Source organism: Pleurodeles waltl, chromosome 11, assembly GCF_031143425.1.
Source record: "Pleurodeles waltl isolate 20211129_DDA chromosome 11, aPleWal1.hap1.20221129, whole genome shotgun sequence".
Taxonomy (NCBI): domain Eukaryota; kingdom Metazoa; phylum Chordata; class Amphibia; order Caudata; family Salamandridae; genus Pleurodeles; species Pleurodeles waltl.
Window position 1 is genome coordinate 87,335,462 of NC_090450.1, and position 19,122 is coordinate 87,354,583.

Below are 19,122 nucleotides of genomic sequence, written 5' to 3' on the forward strand. Positions count from 1 at the left end.
TTATACTTGACATTTGAGCATTTGACTTGTACAATTTTTACAAATTCCCCTATGTTTGCTTTGTGTGACTTTGTTTTCCTTTTTACCTTGTGTTTATTGAAAAACTTCACTCAAATGATACTCATTTCAAACAATCCAATATTTCATAATAATTGTGCCTTAGCACATAAATAGGAACGCTGATTGTAAATCTGGTGAAAGTGGCAGTAAAGTATTAACCCTGGAGAAGCAGAGAAAAGGTTATCTTTAAAGCTGTTTTAGTGCAATTGTTATGGTGACCTAAAAATACATATTAATCCCTTCCCCGACGTGAACGTAATGGTTACGTCCGTGGCTGCTGCGCTGTGGCGCCACAGACGTAACCATTACATCCTGGTACCGGTCCTCGGGGGAAGTGCTAGCGTGCCCCCCCGAAGGCCACCCCCAGGGCAGGACTGGAAGGGGAATCGCTTACCCTTATCCTCCCAACCCCCCCGTGACGTATGATGTCAGCACGTGATCGCCTGCTGACCTCCTCAGAGGTCACTTCTCATTGCGCTGGAAGCATGCTTATCAGCCTATTATATTTAGGCTTAGAAACCTCTAGACACCAGGGATATATATTTTTTAATCTACTTTGGTTTTATGTATGGGGAGCGACCCCTTAGGCAAATTTATTTTAGGCCTTTTCTGCCGCCGCCATCCCCCCCCCCCCCCCCCCCCCCCCCCCTCTTTGGGGGCAGATCGGCCTATTTTTATTAGGCAGAAAACACAAGGCACTGGGGATTTATTTTGTTGTGCCAATTTCACGCAAGGGGATTGAACCCTTAGGCAAGGGTCGCTCCCCTGGGGTGGGGGTGAGGGGGGGGGGAATTTATTTTAGGCCATTTCTGCTCCCCTTGGGGACAGAAACCACTTAGGCACCAGGGATTGGTGTGTGTATGTGTGTTTTGTTTGGGGGGCAGCCCCTTGGGCAAGGGTAGCTCCCCATGGGGCACATTACTGTTGGCCATATCTGGCCCCCTTGGGGGCAGATCGCCCTATGTTTGGAAGGCCCATCTGCCCCCAAGGGAGGCAGAAAGCCCACCAGAGACCAGGGAAGATTTTTTTTTCAAAATAAGAGGGTTCAAAGTTGTTCTGTCTACCAGTGGGCAGATTGGGCAATTACCCCCGATCCACATCGTTGAGGGGCCAGAAAGTCTACTAGATGCCAGGAAATTAAAAACAAAAACAAACAAAAAATAGTGGGGTGGTGGCTACCAACTAGTATTGGCCTGGTTATACCCCCACCCTAACTGAAGGGGGTAACAGTCTTTCAGCTCTCTGCCCGCACACTAAAACATCTTATCCCACAACAAGCAAGAGGACATTTGATTATTTTGGGTTTTGGTTTCACATTTGGGCCAGGAGAGCTTGGCTAACTCTCAAAATCGTCCAACTTAGAATGGTTAGGGCTGCACTTTTTGGACTTTGGGATGCTGCCATGTAGAAAAATCCACAAGACCTAGACACATCTGAATACTAAACATCTGGTTGATTCCAGAGTGGTGTGCTTCACATGCACTGCGCACGATTTTCTTACCCAAAATGCCCTGCAAACCTTCAACTTTGCTGGAAATTGCACATTTTCCCCACCTTTTTGTGATGGAACCTTCCGGAATCTGCAGGAATCCACAAAATTCCTACCACCTAGCATTGTCTCATCTATACCGATAAAACCTCAGCTGCATTTGTTAGCCTAAATGTTTTGTTTTTTTCTTTCAAAACTGCCCTTTTGGACCCGCTTTGGTTCCCCCTCAATTTCGATATGTTTTTGGCTCTTCCCTTTCACAGGCACTTGGCCCACCTACACAAGTGAGGTATCATTTTACCGGGAGACTAAGGGGAACGTTGGGTGGTAGGAAATTTGTCCCGGTGCGGTGATCCCACACAGAAATGTGGGAAAAATGCGATATTTCTTTTTAGCTAAATTTGAGGTTTGCTGAGAATTCTGGGTGAGAAACCATTGGGGGATCCATGCAAGTCACAACTCCCTAGACTCCCTTGGGTGTCTAGCTTTCAGAAATGTCTTGGTTTGGTAGGCTTCCCTAATGGCTGCTGAGCCCAGGACTAAAAACGCAGGTGCCCCTTGCAAAAACAGGTAGTTTTGTATTTGATAATTTTGATGTTTCCAGATAGTGTTTTGGCACATTTCCTTTCGCGGGCACTAGGCCTACCCACACAAATGCAGTACCATTTTTATCGGGAGACTTGGGGGAGCGCTGCGAGGAAGGACATTTGTGGATCCTCTCAGATTCCAGAATTTTCTGTCACCAAAATGAGAGGATAAAGTGTTTTTTTGGCCAAATTTTGAGGTTTCCAAAGGATTCTGGGTGACAGAACCTGGTGAGAGCCCCACAAGTCCCCCGCCTTGGATTCCCCTAGGTCTCTAATTTTTAAAAATGCACAGGTTTGATAGGTTTCCTAGGTGTGCCGGCTGAGCTAGAGGCCAAAATCCACAGCTAGGCACTTTGCAAAAAACAGCTCTGTTTTCTGTGGGAAAATGTGATGTGTCCACGTTGTGTTTTGGCACATTTCCTTTCGCGGGCACTAGGCCTACCCACACAAATGCAGTACCATTTTTATCTGGAGACTTGGGGGAGCGCTGCGAGGAAGGACATTTGTGGCTCCTCTCAGATTCCAGAACTTTCTTTCACCGAAATGAGAGGATAAAGTGTTTTTTGGGCCAAATTTTGAGGTTTGCAAAGGATTCTGGGTAACAGAACCTGGCAAGAGCCCCACAAGTCCCCCACCTTGGATTCCCCTAGGTGTCTAGTTTAAAAAAATGTGCAGGTTTGGTAGGCTTTCCTAGGTGCTGACTGAGCTAGAGGCCAAAATCTATAGCTAGGCACTTTGCAAAAAACACGTCAGATTTCTATGTAAAAATGTGATGTGTCCATGTTGCGTTTCCTGTCGCGAGCATTAGGCCTACCCACGCAAGTGAGGTACCATTTTTATCGGGAGACTTGGGGGAACACAGAATTGCAAAACAAGTGTTATTGCCCCATGTCTTTCTCTAAATTTTTTCCTTTCAAATGTAAGAAAGTGTGTAAAAAAGACATCTATTTGAGAAATGCCCTGTAATTCACATGCTAGTATGGGCACCCCGGAATTCAGAAATGTGCACATAACCACTGCTTCTCAACACCCTATCTTGTGCCCATTTTGGAAATACAAAGGTGTTCTTGATATCTATTTTTCACTCTTTATATTTCAGCAAATGAATTGCTTTATACCCAGTATCGAATGAAAGCCCATTGCAAGGTGCAGGTCATTTATTGGCTCCGGGTACCTAGGGTCTCTGATGAACCCACAAGCCCTATATATCCCCGCAACCAGGAGAGTCCAGCAGACGTAACAGTATATTGCTTTCAAAACTCAGGAAAAAGTTACAGAGCAAAACATGGAGAAAAGTTGCTGTTTTTTTCACCTCAGTTTCAATATTTTTTTTATTTCTACTGTTATTTTGTGTAGGAAACCCTTGTAGGATCTACACAAATAAACCCTTGCTCAATTCAGAATTTTGTCTACTTTTCAGAAATGTTTAGCTTTCTGGGATCCGGCATTGGTTTCACACCCATTTCTGTCACTAACTGGAAGGAGGCTGAAAGCACAAACAATAGTAAAAATGGGGTATGTCCCAGTAAAATGCCAAAATTGTGTTGAAAAATTGGGGTTTCTGATTCAAGTCTGCCTGTTCCTGAAAGCTGGGGAGATGGTGATTTTAGCACCACAAACCCTTTGTTGATGCCATTTTCAGGGGAAAAACCACATACCACCTTCTACAGCCCTTTTTTCCAATTTATTTTTAAAAAACAAACTTTTCGCTGTATTTTGGCTAATTTCATAGTCTCCTTCAGGGGACCCCACAAAGTCTGGGTACCTCTAGAATCCCTAGGATGTTGGTAAAAAGGATGCAAATTTGGCGTGCGTAGCTTATGTGAACAAAATTGTGAGGGCCTAAGCGCGAACTGCCCCAAACATCCCAAAAAAGGCTTGCCACCTGAGGGGGAAAAGGCCTGCCCGCGAAGGGGTTAAGATGAAACCAAGTTCAGAAAGAGATATGTGAGACTCCAGTGCTCATCCTACCTAATAAGAAAGTGCTACTTGCACTTACCCTGGATTAACTACTTCCAAAGGGGAGTAAATAAGCCGTGGGATATTGGAGAAAGAGACTGCAGAGTGCATAAGTAGTAGTATGACTTAGCACTAAACGTTTGTTTAGACCTGGGAAGGTATCCAAATCTCATTTGGGCAATAAAGCCTATCCAATGGGATGGAAAGGGGAAATTAGTTTTTAAATCGAAATTGCATTTTTATAGTGCTTTATCCCTCTGAAGAGACATTGGAGTGCTTTTCGACGAGCAGTACGCTGCTCTGGGGACATAGGGTTAGTGGTTAGTGCAATGTTTATGGGTTATTTAAATTAATTTTATGCTCTCACAGTAACCATTTCATGTGCTCACTTAACTATCTTTGTGGTAGATTAAATGCATATGAATCATTTGTAATCATTAGTATGGAGGTTGTGAGTTTGTGCAGTTGGTTGGTGAGAATAATAAATGAGCTATATGATATGCAGGGGTATTATAAAATGTTTGATTTTTTAAATTGAGGTGTAGGCAATTTTCAGAAATGCAACAATTGATTATATATAGAGGTGTCAATTAGAAGTTATAAGTGAAGGTCAGTTTTCATGCTGGCTTTTTGGAATAAACTGGAGTTTTTTTGGATAGCATGCAATCTGAGGAAGCAATAGTGTAGAAAGAAGAACCTCCTTGTGCCTCGGGTGTGGCACTCCTGCTTGGAGCCAGCCTCAGTGCTTCCTGCTGTGGTAAGCATGCTTTACTTTTAAGCTGTGTTTAGGGGGACTTCCTAAGAAGGCACCTGAAAGAAAACAACCCCAAACCTTTTGGGCAGTAATAGATAATGGATGTTTTCTCTCTATGGTGTGTTTGCAGGATGACTAACTGGACATTACAAGCAAGCTGTAATTTCCCAAAATTTCCATCACAGTTCTGACTGGCGCAGTGGGGGCACCTCAGTTTTCATAGTGTGTAGGGATAAGTTAAAGATTTAACAAAGGCAGCAATGATACTTTATACAAATATACAACTATGTACCTTAACATAAGATCCTACGGGCAGCATTGAATCTTTCATGTTGACTACAAGAAACCCTGTCAAAATAGTAACAGCTTCTGTTGGGCATCCAGAAGAATGGGATCAGGAGGAGAACGCAGAAGTTTAACTGGAATTTACAGAAGAAGGCTGATAAGTTCCCGCCATCCACATATTCCCATGTGTCTCCCGTCTCCAACTGGGAACTGTAAAAACCATCAACCACTAACATTGGCAGTACCTTTGGGTAAGCACTGAACCATTCATTGTCAGTGACTATCCTGGTCCCTCTACCTTTGCGACAAGCCCATAAGAGTCTTAGTGTCAATGCTGAGCAGTCCAAAGAATCCACAAAACCTTTGGTGGATTCCACCTGAATGAACAGGTACATTTGTTACCCAGCATTATTAGGAACAGAAACCAGACTGAGGCACTTTTCTTGATGTCTTCGTCCTCAACTACTGGATCTTTTGTTTTTTCAATACTGATAAAGGATTGAGTTCAGGAAAAAGCACCTTACTGAGGCTCCGGGAACGAAAACTCACTAAGACAGTGACAGCTTTTCCTTTGCTCTTCCTCGAACTCTGTGTGGGGCCCATATTGCCCTGGTAATGTACATTTTACCCTCCATTGAGTGAGAACTTCTCATTCCAGAAATTTCATCATCACAGTGGCTGCCATCTTTGCTCCTTGGTGGCAACCCAGGGACACCAATCGAGTTGGAGCTTCACTTGCTCTTCCAGTGTCGCATTTTCAGTTCATCTCCTTGTACCAACCACAGCATTGGTTGTGGCTTTTCCATTCTTCATGCTAGCTTGCTCAGTGTGCCTAAGAAGGGTCATAGTCTTGTCTTCTTTGTCGTAAGTCTTCTTTCACCTCTTCCATAAGCCAAGCATCTTGTAGATTTTATCTGTTGACACCAGTATGAATCTTTGCCTTTGGTATAGGTCTAACTTGTCCTCTTCATCAACAATGTCTCAAACCCGTTATCTATGTGGAATGTCCCCTAAAGAAGTGTTCTGCAGGAGTGGCATCTTGATTTAAGTTACACCTGTTTGGGAATAGCTTATGGCCCTTGCTCCATTTTCCCTATAATGTGCACCAGGGCCAGTCTTTGTATGTGGACCTACATGCCATCACTGATCGGTTGACATGCGACAACACACACAGTCTTCTCATCACCTCTGGCTTGACTCCTAGCTGTTACTGGAATGAATGATGACCTGTATGCCATATATGCCTTCAAAGAAGGGGAAATGCAGTTGGAGGATGGCAATGCAAAATATTATTATCTCTTTTCAGTCCACAGCCTCACAGAGGGAAGAGTAGTCCATTAAGTGATTGGCAGTTGTTTTGTTAGCTGTAGACAAATTGCAAATATTAAACTAAGGCTGAGTCTCTAAGAAGCAGATGCCATTTGTGAGAAGGAACATGCACATATGTGCCAGCACTTGTCATTGCTTACTGTCTTAGTTCATAAAAAATGAACGGATATTGAGCTGTACCTATATTTGGTTAAAAATCAGGTTGAATTGAGAATTACTTGTTAATGCTTTTTTGGTATTAGGAAAAATGTCCTCAAAAGGCCTCAAAACGAGATGAGAGTTTGAACAGTTTCACAGAAATTAGCAGTTTTGGTTTGATCACACACACAGGACAATTTATATGTAATGTTAAAAGTTTGGGATTATTGTGAAGAACAATAGGCTAAGATAAATGTAAGGTTTCATCTGCATGCCATACGTGAGGGAGTCCCAAGGCAGAGCTCTTGCTTAACCTCTCATTGACTTCATCCTGTAATTTTTCTGGTCTACCCTGGGGCTGCATCAACCCTACTTTCAGCTTTCAGACTAATGTGAGTTTTTCTGGCCCAGAAAAACCCATTATTGATCATTAACTGTCACAATGGCTGAAAGAAGAAATCCCTTTTCAAGTCCTGTTCATCTTGTGGTTAGAAGAAAACCTATACTGATGTCTCACATGAACAATGTATTTATTGCCTTTATCCAGCACCCAGAACGTCTTGCTAAGACGTTTGTAGTATCCTTCCATCTAAAACAAAGAAAAAAGGGTTTCCCCTTTAAGCACTGTAGAAAAAAAACATCTTCCTAAGGGGGATGATTTTGTGAAAGTGATCCTCCAAGATCTTCCATGAAGGCAGCACAAAAAAGAAAAACTGGACCTTCAACTTATTGCCCCTACTGCCGCCTCCTCAGACAAAAAGAATGGAGTTTCCAAAGAAAAATGCTCCAGGCAAGGTGAACACCAGACTGTGCAAAATAATAAGCTTTCTGGACCCTTTTACTGACTTCCAGCGTCAACAGGTGTCTTTATCGTTGTTGACTTTGAAAAATCTACCATCGCCAAGAACAGCTACAATGTCACCATCGTCAACACTGTCATCAAACAGCCCACTGTTGACAACACCAAGAATATCTTTGGTCCTGTTGTCCAGCTCCTCAATGCCAACATCAACATAATTGATGACCACATTGTCAGTGACCTTTTTTCCCACAACGAGTCTGTCATCTATTGAAGTGACAGAAAACCTTTCAATGCAAATTCTGGACTAGGAATTGGAGAAGAAATGCAGCAACATAGGTGCTTCGCAGATTGCCTATAGCCCTACCCAGTTGGATGTCCACATTTCAAGTCCATGATGACCAGGCACAAATATTTGAAGACACTTCCATATTATAAGCTTGTCATGGCTATGAGTAGCCTGATATATTCCAGGTACCGGTTGCATTTTTTAATGCAGTGCAACAGATGATTGCCACCTTTCAAAGATTCATAAAGCAACTTATGAAAATAATTTTCAGCGATTTCCCTCGGGTACAGCAACCACCAGTTACTTAATATTGTGCTCAACCAGCTCATGTTGCCTCTATTCAAACCAATCCATAGAGCACATATAAAACTATTTTCCTGGAGAACAGCAATTCTCTTGGCACTTACTTCAGCACAAAGAGCAGGGAAAATTCACACATTCACAGTAAAAGAATCCGATCTTCATTTTATTGAGGACAGATAGATTGTAGGTACTAATCCGAAGGTTTGTACCCAAAGTCTTCACTGATTTCCACTTGAATTAACCCATCATTCTGTGCTCCTTCCTAAATCCACCAACATCAGCTGAAAAGTCATTGCACTCACTTTATGCCTGCAGGTGCATTACGTTTTATGTAGATAAAACAAAAGACATTTGCTCTTCTGACCAACTATTCATCAGTAGGCTCTGCAGAAGGACCTATAGCTCCAGTGGGCGCACAGCATCAAGGGTATCTATCCAGGATGGTCCAGATCTCAGAGGGAACTGTGCAAGATCTGCAGCAGTGGCTAAAGAACCACAATTGGGTCAGAGGCAGATCCCTCTCCCTTCCCCAACCAGACTTGACAGTAGTGACAGATGTGTTTCTCCGGGATGGGGTCACCATCTGAGAGAGGTGGAGATCACAGGCATCTGGTCTCCAGCAGAATCTGGACTCCACATCAACCTGTTGAAGCTCCATGAGATCTGGCTAGCATTAAAGGCATTTTCTCCCTCTCTGAATGGAAAGATGGTGCAGGTGTTCATGGACAGCACCACCGCTATGTGATACTGCAACAAGCAGGGAGGACCTATTGTCAGGAGTCTCTGCACCTCTGGACGTAACTGGAACAGCAGGGCATATCCCTGGTGGTTCAACATCTGGCTGGCTCTCCGAACGCCGGAGCAGACTAACTCAGCTGACTATGTCTACCTGATCACGAAAGTCATCTCCATCCGGAGGTGTCGCAAGGTCTTGTTAAGCTCTCATCTCACGCTTTTCATCTCGAGTGGAACTCAAGCCTCCTGCACGCCTTTTTGCCCATACCACTCCAGCCCAGAGATCTCAAGAAGATTAAGACTGACCAGGCCCAAATAATCCTTGTGGCCTTGTGACAGAGAGTGTGGTATCCTGAGCTATCGAGCATGTCACCGATCCTCTGATCAGACAGGGTGATCTTCTTTCACAGCAGCAGGGGAGGGTTCTGTGCCCGAACCTGTCCAGTCTCCGCCATCTTGTATGGAGATTGAGTGGTGGCAGTTGACAGCTTTCGACCTTCCGCTCGAAGTCTGTATCTTTATCTTGGCAGCCAGGCGTCCCTCCACCAAAATGGTATATGTCTGTTGTTGGAAGAAATTTGTGACATGGTGCACAGATAAGTCTGTTGACCCCCTTTCTGCCCCTTTCTCTTAGGTTCGGTTGTTGATACTTTCTTTGGCCTAGCAGTGCTCTGCCGGCACTTTCAAAGGTTATTTGTCTGCAATTTCCAGTTTTTTGATGTTTCACGATCAACCTTCTTTCTTTAAATGCCCTATTGTAAATAGGTTCCTTAAAGGCCTTACTCATATGTTTTCTCCATCCCCATTCATTATGCCCCAATGGATTTGAATTTGATTTCGATGTTTTTGATGTGCGCTCTTTTCGAGCCTCTACACACTTGTCCTCTCAGGCTTCTAACTTTGAAAACAGCCATTCTTGTGGCCATTACATCTGCCGGCTGGATGAGTGAGCTTCAGGCATTGTCATCAAAGCCGCCCTACCTTTTTATCTATCCTGACAAATTGGTGCTTCGCACTAGGGCCTCTTTTCTGCCAAAAATGGTCACACCGTTGCATGTAGGCCAATCTATCACCTTGACTACTTTTTATGCACCACACATCCCTTTGAGGAAGAGGAGAGACTCCACCGAGGGACCCAAATGAACATTGGCGTTCTACTTTGATCGTACAAAAGAGAATCGGTGGATGAACAACTCTTTGTCGGTTATGTGGGTGCGATAAAAGGTCAGGCAGTGCAGATGCGGGCCATCTCAAGATGGGTCGTACTCTACATTAAGGTCTGCTGCTGGCCAAAAATCAACCCCCTTCTGGTTTGCATGCTCATTATACTCTAGCTACAGCTGCGACCACTGAGTTAGCACGCAGAGTTGAATCCTTGATATCTGTCACTGTGCAGTGTGGGCATTTTTGCACAATTTCATGAAGGGCTGGACAGTCAGGTCGTGCAGGACGGGTACTTTGCACATTCAGTCCTGCAGGACTTTCTAGTGTGATCTTGGTTCACAAACCCACCTCCAGGGATGATATTGCTTGGGTAACAATTCTAAAGGAAAAGAATGTGCAACTAGAAGTCTCTATCAGATGAATAAGTTACTTACCTTTGGTAACACCTTACCTGAAAGTGACATATTGTAGTTGTAGATTCCCTACTGACCCTCCCATCCTACTCGCTCTGAGAACTGAATTCTAGGGACAGAGGCTTCCCTTCCAGGGCCTTAGTTTTGATGCACCAGTAGTCAGTGTTCTTCATGGCTCTGCGCCTCTGGCGTGGAATGTCATATCCGGCGTGGACGATGCCGATGACTGATGCAGAGCTGATCAAAACCACCTAGAGGCAGGCAGGGGTACGGCTCAGAAAAGTCCCCATGATCAAGCTGACGCCTGGGAATATTGAAAAGGTAAAGAATCTGGAACTAGAACAAGTCTCTACCAGATAAGGCGTTACCGAAGGTAAGTAACTTGTTCATTAACTACTCAAGTGAGAAGTTCTAATTAATTCGTTCTAGCATGTTCTTTCGGTCTTTCCACCTTAATTTGTCTCTTCTCTGTCTGGTCATTTCATAGCTCCTTAGATTGAAACCCAGGTGCTCCTTGCGTTCACCAGTTGACCATACTGTGTGGGCAAGTCTTCACAATACCCACTTTAGGATACAAGAACTGAAACAGAACTCCCTAACTGGGGTGAAAGACGACATAGTGTTTCTTATAAACCACAGCCTTTTAGACAAGAGCAGAAAGTTGTGTGTTTGACCTTAGTTTGGGCAAGATGTAAACAATATGATTGGATACAGGCTGAAGTAGATAAAAACAATACTCTTATAAGGCTTAGATTCAGTGGGTCCTACACAGTAATAATGAAATGACAAATGTACCTCTAAGTACACTCCAAAAGAGTACCTGTTCCTAATGAGTCTACATCCTAGTGTGGTCCAACTGGAGACCCAACTCTGGAAATATATTAGTTGGGAGCTCTGGGTAAAAGCAAGCTGAAGACTAAAATATGCATTTGAGAAAACATCTGTTCCTGAGCCAAATTAGCCAAAAGGCTCATAAAGCACAGCGGCTGAGTTTAGCATTTGCCAGTCCGTGCTAAACTACACCCTTACAACTGCTTGACAATAAAGATGTATTGATTGAAAATTGAGATTAAAGTGCGAGCCAAGGCCACAGAGTTCATGGTGTATAATTTGTGCATACCCCTTAAAGCAAAGACAGATAATACCTCTAGGTTCACATAAAATCAATGCTGTTGTAAGGCTCAGATTCTAGTAGTAACCATTTTCTATGGTTCCTTTTATGATAATAAAATTAGCCCTGGAGTCTAGGAGTAACATACGTACCTATAATAACACCTGAAAAGAGTACCTTTTGCTAATGAATCTACATTTGAGTTGGGTCCGACTGGAGTCCCAACTTTGGCCTAATGTCCGGAAGGTTAGACCAGCAGTTTGAAATTTTGTGTGTCTGGCATGCTGATAGTAGAATTTTATAAATGACAGGGCAGCCATTTCTTTCTTTGTATTAACAGTGAATATGGACCTATCAATCATTATTGAATATTTTGTATTTAAATTTCAACTAAACTTTTATAACTACATGCAACTCAGCAGTACGACAAAGTCAGCCTCTTCAAGCATAAAATCAGACATGTCTTAGGGTGTTGTTGGGCCACCGAAGGTAGCGTACGCTAAACATGTTGGTACATTTTTCACGAAAACTACAATACACGTTGAACTAGAGAAAATGAAGGAGAGCACGTGTAACAGGCAAAAAACGAGGGCCAATTACAGACCTCGGAATTTTTTTCATCAAATTCCACAGCAGCATGTCATATCTGGTGCTGGATTCTGCAAGGGATTAAACTTGACTGTATCCATAATTACCACTATTAATGATCAAGAGAAGCTGATACATTATACATAGCGATGCTGGTAGTCCTCTGTCCGGACCTAGTTATTGCTTAGAAGGTGAGATTGTAGTTAATGACAGCCATCTTCTATCATCGATTAGTGTCTTCAGATGGTTGTGAGTGAATTAATGCACTCACTAATTAGATGATGGGCACATGGTGAAGTCTAGAATCTAGAAGGCAGCTTGTCTAAATCACTGATTGCCTAGTTCTTTATAGGTCTATATTTAATATGAAATTATTCCATGACACTTTATAAAAGTCTATGACAATTCCTATGTTTAAATATTGGCGAAACAATTGGAATATGTGTGGCTCTCATATGAGTTGTCTTCTCGTCCAGTTGAATACACCCTGTTGACCCTACAAGGATACTCCCGCTAAGCAAGTTGAGATTTTCACTTAAGGAAGCCAAAGCATACATAAAAACATACTTATTATGACATGTTTTGTCTTTTTTGTAACAAATAGGAGTGCTTGTTTTTTCCATATCATGGTTTAGTGCCCCTTCCTTTAACCTATATTTAAATGAATGAGTGATATGAGATTAGTTGCAGTCTGAATTATTATGAATTTGTCTATTCTCATGTTCTCTTTTGTAGGATAACCCCACAGTGGTTGTCGAAGATTTACGGCTCTGCACAGTTAAACACTGTGAAGACATAGAAAGACGTTTCTGCTTTGAAGTAGTCTCACCAACAAAGTAAGTGACCCGTTTCAATTGATACGTTTTTTGGTTTATTTTGAACGGAAGTTAAACACTTATGCCCACATTCCAAGTGGGCTGTCAACACTAATTTCTGAGGAATCCTGTGTTTCTTCCAGATGGGTATTACATGCCATGCGGTAATCCTGCCTGCTGTATTATTATATCAGGGTTCATTACCAATTCCTTTTGGTAAAACCTGAATGAATTTGGCCCAACAAAAAGTTCTGTAATGACCTGCAGAAATCAGTATGGCACAATAGATTCCTGGTGGTGTTTCCCTTTTCATAGGGGGTCCTTTTCCTTTCTAGGATTAATTATTAAAACTGAGTTAATTTCACACCCTGCAATTAATGATACCCAGGCAATGGTAATAGTGGGTGCAGTATTTCCACAGGTCTCGATACAGAGGACTTTAAGGTTTGCAGTAGCAAAACAATGGCAGGTAACTATGAGGCATGTGTGGCTGTAGATACACAGGTTTAGCATAATCTCGCCTTGTAGTGTTGGGCTCAGGTGTGGGCAAGTTGTTTTTCTTCAAAGAAAGTCTTTCAAGTCATGAGGTAGTGTGACTCCTCCTCTTTTGTTTTTCCTCATTCACTTAACCGGGAACAAGATGCCTCCTCGGAGACAGGCGGTCTTACAGGTCTTGTCTGATTACCCCTAGGAGGATCCTTTCCGGATTTGTCCAAATCTCTGATTAGTGCAAGCTTAGTAGCCCACATCCAGAGCATTTTAAGACCAGCAATTAATGTAATTATAGGACAGACTATGTATTGCCTTTCTAGCCATTTTTTAAGTGGGTCCCAGAATTTATATTTCTTATTCTCCTCCTCATTCACCTTTACATAGAGTGTTAAGTTATAGTGGATACCAGTGACCTGAGACTGAAACCAACTTGCCTAAGAAATCATATTGAGGCTCATACAGGGGTAACAGCTCTAAGGGTAGAGGCAAGGGCAAATTTACCAAACAACCACAAAACTCTGACTTTCCAAACATTCCCCCAAATCACACATCTACTGTCGGGGGGACGACTGCAAGGGTTCTTTCCCGCCTGGCTGAATATCACCTCTGACCAGTGGGTGTTGGATAATATCTAACATGGTTGATGTCTGGAGCTCACTTCCACACCTCCCAACATTCCATCTCACAAACGCAGACTTTACCCACATCAACAGTTGCTCAGGGAAGAAGTACAGTCACTTCTCAGAAAAAGGGGCTATTGACCCTGTCCCACTTAACCAACAGGGAACAGGAGTAAATTCACTTGACTTCCTTATTCCCACGAAGGACGGGTCCCTCAGACTAATCTCGGACATCAGACCACTAAACCAATACATTCTCTCAGAGAGCATTTTCACATCGTCACTCTTCAAGATGTTAACCCATTTTTACAAGAAGGTGACTTCTTGGCCACTCTTGACCTCAAGGATACCTACTTTTACATTTATATTCACCTGGCCCATCGCCGGCATCTGAGGTTTGTAATTAATGTTCATCATTTCCAATTCAAAGTGCTCCCCTTTAAGGTCACTACCTCGCCCAGAGTCTTCACCAAATGTCTCCCGGTACTAGCTGCTTATCTGCGCAGACAAAGCATACATGTCTCTCCATATCTAGAGGATTTGCTCATCAAAACCTCATCTGGGCGAAAGTGTTTCCAACACATTCAGGTTACCACCAACCTACCTAACGTACTAGGTTTTACAATAAACCCTTTAAAATCACACCTCCAAACCCTTTAGGTCCAGCCTTATCTAGGAGCAATTTTTAACTCAGAACTGGAAGTAGTTTACCCCAATGCTGCCAGGATATAACCCTTCCAGCCACTCATTCCCTAATTTCAAGCAAAGCAACAAGTAACAGTGAGGGAAGTTATGCAACCCCTCAGGTTGATGGCTTCATGTATAGCCATAGTTCCTCATGCCATCCTCAACAAGCATACATTGCAGGAATGGACTCAAGTGGAGGGTCAGTGGGAAGATCTTGCATTGGTTGACCATCAAGGTTGCCACTCTCTGCAGTAGTGAAAGACCAACAACCTGATGAAAGGACAGCTTTTTCTGGACCAACTGTTCTGAGCCGCTGGACACCCAGTCAAAAACAACTCCACATCAATCACCTTGAGTTACTAGCTGTTCTCCTGGCACTGAAACCCTCCCTTCCTCACCTCATTGTCAAGGCAGTCCTCATGAAGACAGACAACATGACAACCTTGTATTATCTCCAGAAGCAAGGAGGCACCATGCCCCCTCATCTTTCTCATTTAGCCCAGCCCATTTGGAGGTGGGTTCTCCAGTATAGCATTCACCTGTTAGTGAAGTATCTACCAGGGGTGGACAACAACTTTGCAGATCTCTTCAGCAGCAGACGCCAAATCCACAAGTGGGAACTCAGCCAGCAAGTCCTCCACCAATACTTTCCAGCGCTGGGGAGAACCGCAAATAGACCTCTTTGCTATAGCAGAAAACTCAAATCCCCAAACTTCCCTTCCAGGTTCCCATACCCACAGTCCACGGGCAACGCATTATGGATGAGTTGGTTTGGGATATTTGCTTATGCTTTTCCACCTATCACACTGCGTATGTTTGTGGTTCGTTAACTTCAGCAGACATTCTTCACTCTCATCCTGGTGTCTCCCACATGGGCATGACAACCATGGTTTACCACAATCCCGGAACTGTCAAAAGTTCCCCACGAAGTACGACCAAACAGGCACAACCTTCTTACACAGAACCATGGAGAAATCAGATGACCCGAACCCAGATCCCTCAACCATCCGATATGGCTCCTCAAGTCCTAGAATTTGATTATCTCAATCTCCCACAGACGTGTATGGACATTTTGAAAGCGGTAAGCAGGCCTACTACTCTGGGCTGTTACGCTACTAAATGGAAAATATTTGTTCACTATTGTAATTACAAACATATTAATCCCTTAGCAGCCACGGTACAGGGCATTGCCTGCTACTAATTTCATTTGCATACCTCTGGTTTAGCTTTTACGTCTATAAGGCTATGCCTAGTGGAGGTAGCCACATATTAACAAAATAGGCAACATACTTCCCTATTCAAAGCCTTCATGGAAGGTTATAAAAGAGTTATTTCACTTAGCGCTCCATAAGCTCCAATATGAAATCTTAAATTTCGTAGTACCAAGATTAATGGGCCTCCCGTTTGAATCCCCTAAACTCTTCCACCCTCCAGTTTATATTCTGGAAGGTAACATTCATAGTCACTATCACTTCACTCAGATGTGCCATCGAGCTTCAGGCATTAACTTTAAAAGAAGCCTTCTTCCACCTATATACGGATAGGGTTGTACTTGGTACCGACCATAAATTTCTTCCAAAGATAGTTTTTCAATTCCACCTTGATGAATCTATTGAACTGCCTCTTCCCCCCCAACCTTACTCAGTTGCAGAAAGAGCTCTATGTACCTTAGATGTAAAATGAGCTCTCATATAATACATCGACAGCACTAAAGGGTTTAGAGAAACACTACAACTATTTGTTGCTTTCTCAAAACCACACAAAGTAAGGGCCATTTCTAAATCTGGAATTGCACAATGGATTGTTTAATGCATCCAAACCTGGTACGCCAAAGCTAAAAAGAACTATAACCATTCCTCCTAGAACTGACTCTAAAAAAGAAGATTCAATGGCCTTCCTAGGATATATACCCATAGCTACATGTAAAGGAGCTACATGGTCTACACCGCATACATTTACAAAACACTACTATTTAGATGTGTTCGCATTTCAACAAGCCAGTGTGGGATAAGCAGATTTTACACACAATATTTCAAACAACTGTAACTCACACAGGTTAGCCACCGCTTATAGAGTAGGACTGTTTTACGGTCTATGCTATGTCTGTGTATCTGCAGCCACAGATGCCTCGAATGGTAAATGTTACTTAACCTTTAAGTTTGTGGCTCAGAGTGGCGTAGGTTCACTTGCGCTGACTCTCCTCCCAGGCACCTATGACTCTTACAGTTAATTTCATGATTTATCACAAAGTCATTACGCATGGACATCTCCTTATACAACACTTTGCTTCATGTTCCATCCTCACCCGCCCTGTGGTAAAAAAAAATCTTAAAAGTGGATTCGACCATGCGTATTACCAGCAAGAGGAGGAGTCAAACTAAGTTGTGATTCGGAAGACTTTCTTTGAAAAAAATTAACTTGCATACCTTTGAGTCCAACACTAAATGGCTGGATTATGTTAAGCACATGAATCTACATTACTACGTGCCACGAAGAGATGCTAACTGGGTAACTAACATTTCCCATATTTGTTTCGTGAACTGCGTTGCGACGTTGGCCGTCTTTTAAAACTTTGGTTGCTGAGAACTCAATGTACAGGCTTAATTGTTTGGGTTCTAACAGAAAGTGGTTAAGGAATAATGAATTTAAAGAATTGCGACTTCACTTATTTGAAGTCCATATTCTTGGATCAGATTCAACAAAGCGAGCCATGACGTGCATGTCAGTTCAATGGGAAATGTGGTTTGCTTGCTCTGCTGGCAATTTGGGGGTAAATTGTGTCATATTTTAGGGCTTAGGTGGTTTGTCATGCTCATGTTTGTTGAACTTCGCTGAGTCATTGCTCCATGCCACTTAGCGGGTAAGACAGGATGCTGTGACCTAGATCTGTGCTGCATCCAGTAGCCAGAGGAGACTTCTTTAGTACTGGCTGTTTGTGGTACAGGCTTTTTTCATGAGTTTTGCCACTTTGGTTGGAATGTCAGAAGTCTCTTCACTGAACATTAACATTGTCTTTTCACATTCAGGTATCAACTTGGTAGTACCAAAAAGTGAATCAAACTTGTCTCAAGTATATGGTGTAGCAATATGAAACCGGATTTAATTCTGGTATACTCTGGTAATGTGTAAAAGTATATAAAAGTATAAAAGTTAACCTATTCAACACTATTAAAACACTCCTTTTCCCTGCTCACAAGTCAGATGTTTTGTAGTATCTCACAGCTGAGCTGGGAAAACACCCTTGTAAATGACTGACAATAATAGGCAGACTGATTGTGTTGGGAAGGTGTAGGAAGTTGGCTCTGTATGTGCTATTTCAAAGTAAGGAATAGCATATAGGTTTGGGGCCTATTGTTATTTTCTTTAGTATACAGAGTGACCTTAGCTCTCTCATCTGTAGATGGAGGTAAGGTGTGGTGTCGAGTTCCACCACAGTCACATCTGTGCTAGACATTTTGCTTCTAAAAGTTGGAATACTTTTTAAGAATCTACAACTAGTTCTAGGTTCTAATTCAAACTTTTACAAACTTTTAAACTCTAAAAAGAAATGCTAAACAGGATCTAACACAAGGCCCTAGCAGGTCTTTTAAGAATTTAGAAAACTTTTAAAATTGCAAAAATCAATTTCTAATGACAATTTTGGAATTTGTCGTGTGATCAGGTATTGGCTGAGTAGTCCAGCAAATGCAAAGTCTTGTACCCCACCGCTGATCCACCAATGTAGGAAGTTGGCTCTGTATGTGCTATTTCAAAGTAAGGAATAGCATGCACAGAGTCCAAGGGTTCCCCTTAGAGGTAAAATAGTGGTAAAAATAGATAATACTAATGCTCTATTTTGTGGTAGTGTGGTCGAGCAGTAGGCTTATCCAGGGAGTAGTGTTAAGCATTTGTTGTACATACACATAGACAATAAATGAGGTACACACACTCAGAGACAAATCCAGCCAATAGGTTTTGTATAGAAAAATATCTTTTCTTAGTTTATTTTAAGAACCACAGGTTCAAATTTAACATGTAATATCTTGCTTGAAAGGTATTGCAGGTAAGTACATTAGGAACTTTGAATCATGTCAATTGCATGTATACTTTTCAAGTTATTCACAAATAGCTACTTTAAAAGTGGACACTTAGTTCAATTTTCACAGTTCCTGGGGGAGGTAAGTTTTTGTTAGTTTTACCAGGTAAGTAAGACACTTACAGGGTTCAGTTCTTGGTCCAAGGTAGCCCACCGTTGGGGGTTCAGAGCAACCCCAAAGTCACCACACCAGCAGCTCAGGGCCGGTCAGGTGCAGAGTTCAAAGTGGTGCCCAAAACGCATAGGCTAGAATGGAGAGAAGGGGGTGCCCCGGTTCCGGTCTGCTTGCAGGTAAGTACCCGCGTCTTCGGAGGGCAGACCAGGGGGGTTTTGTAGGGCACCGGGGGGGACACAAGCCCACACAGAAATTTCACCCTCAGCAGCGCGGGGGCGGCCGGGTGCAGTGTAGAAACAAGCGTCGGGTTTTCAA

General features: G+C 42.8%; 1 protein-coding gene across 2 annotated transcripts in view; it reads left to right on the forward strand.

Annotated features, from left to right (window-relative positions):
- The window catches only part of ACAP2 (ArfGAP with coiled-coil, ankyrin repeat and PH domains 2), a 333,281-nt gene that overhangs the window by 242,656 nt on the left and 71,503 nt on the right, over nucleotides 1-19,122 (forward strand). For both annotated transcript variants that reach the window (XM_069213160.1, XM_069213161.1), the window contains exon 12: nucleotides 12,739-12,839. In XM_069213160.1, the coding sequence (XP_069069261.1) occupies nucleotides 12,739-12,839 (101 nt within the window). The remainder of the gene's footprint in view (nucleotides 1-12,738; nucleotides 12,840-19,122) is intronic.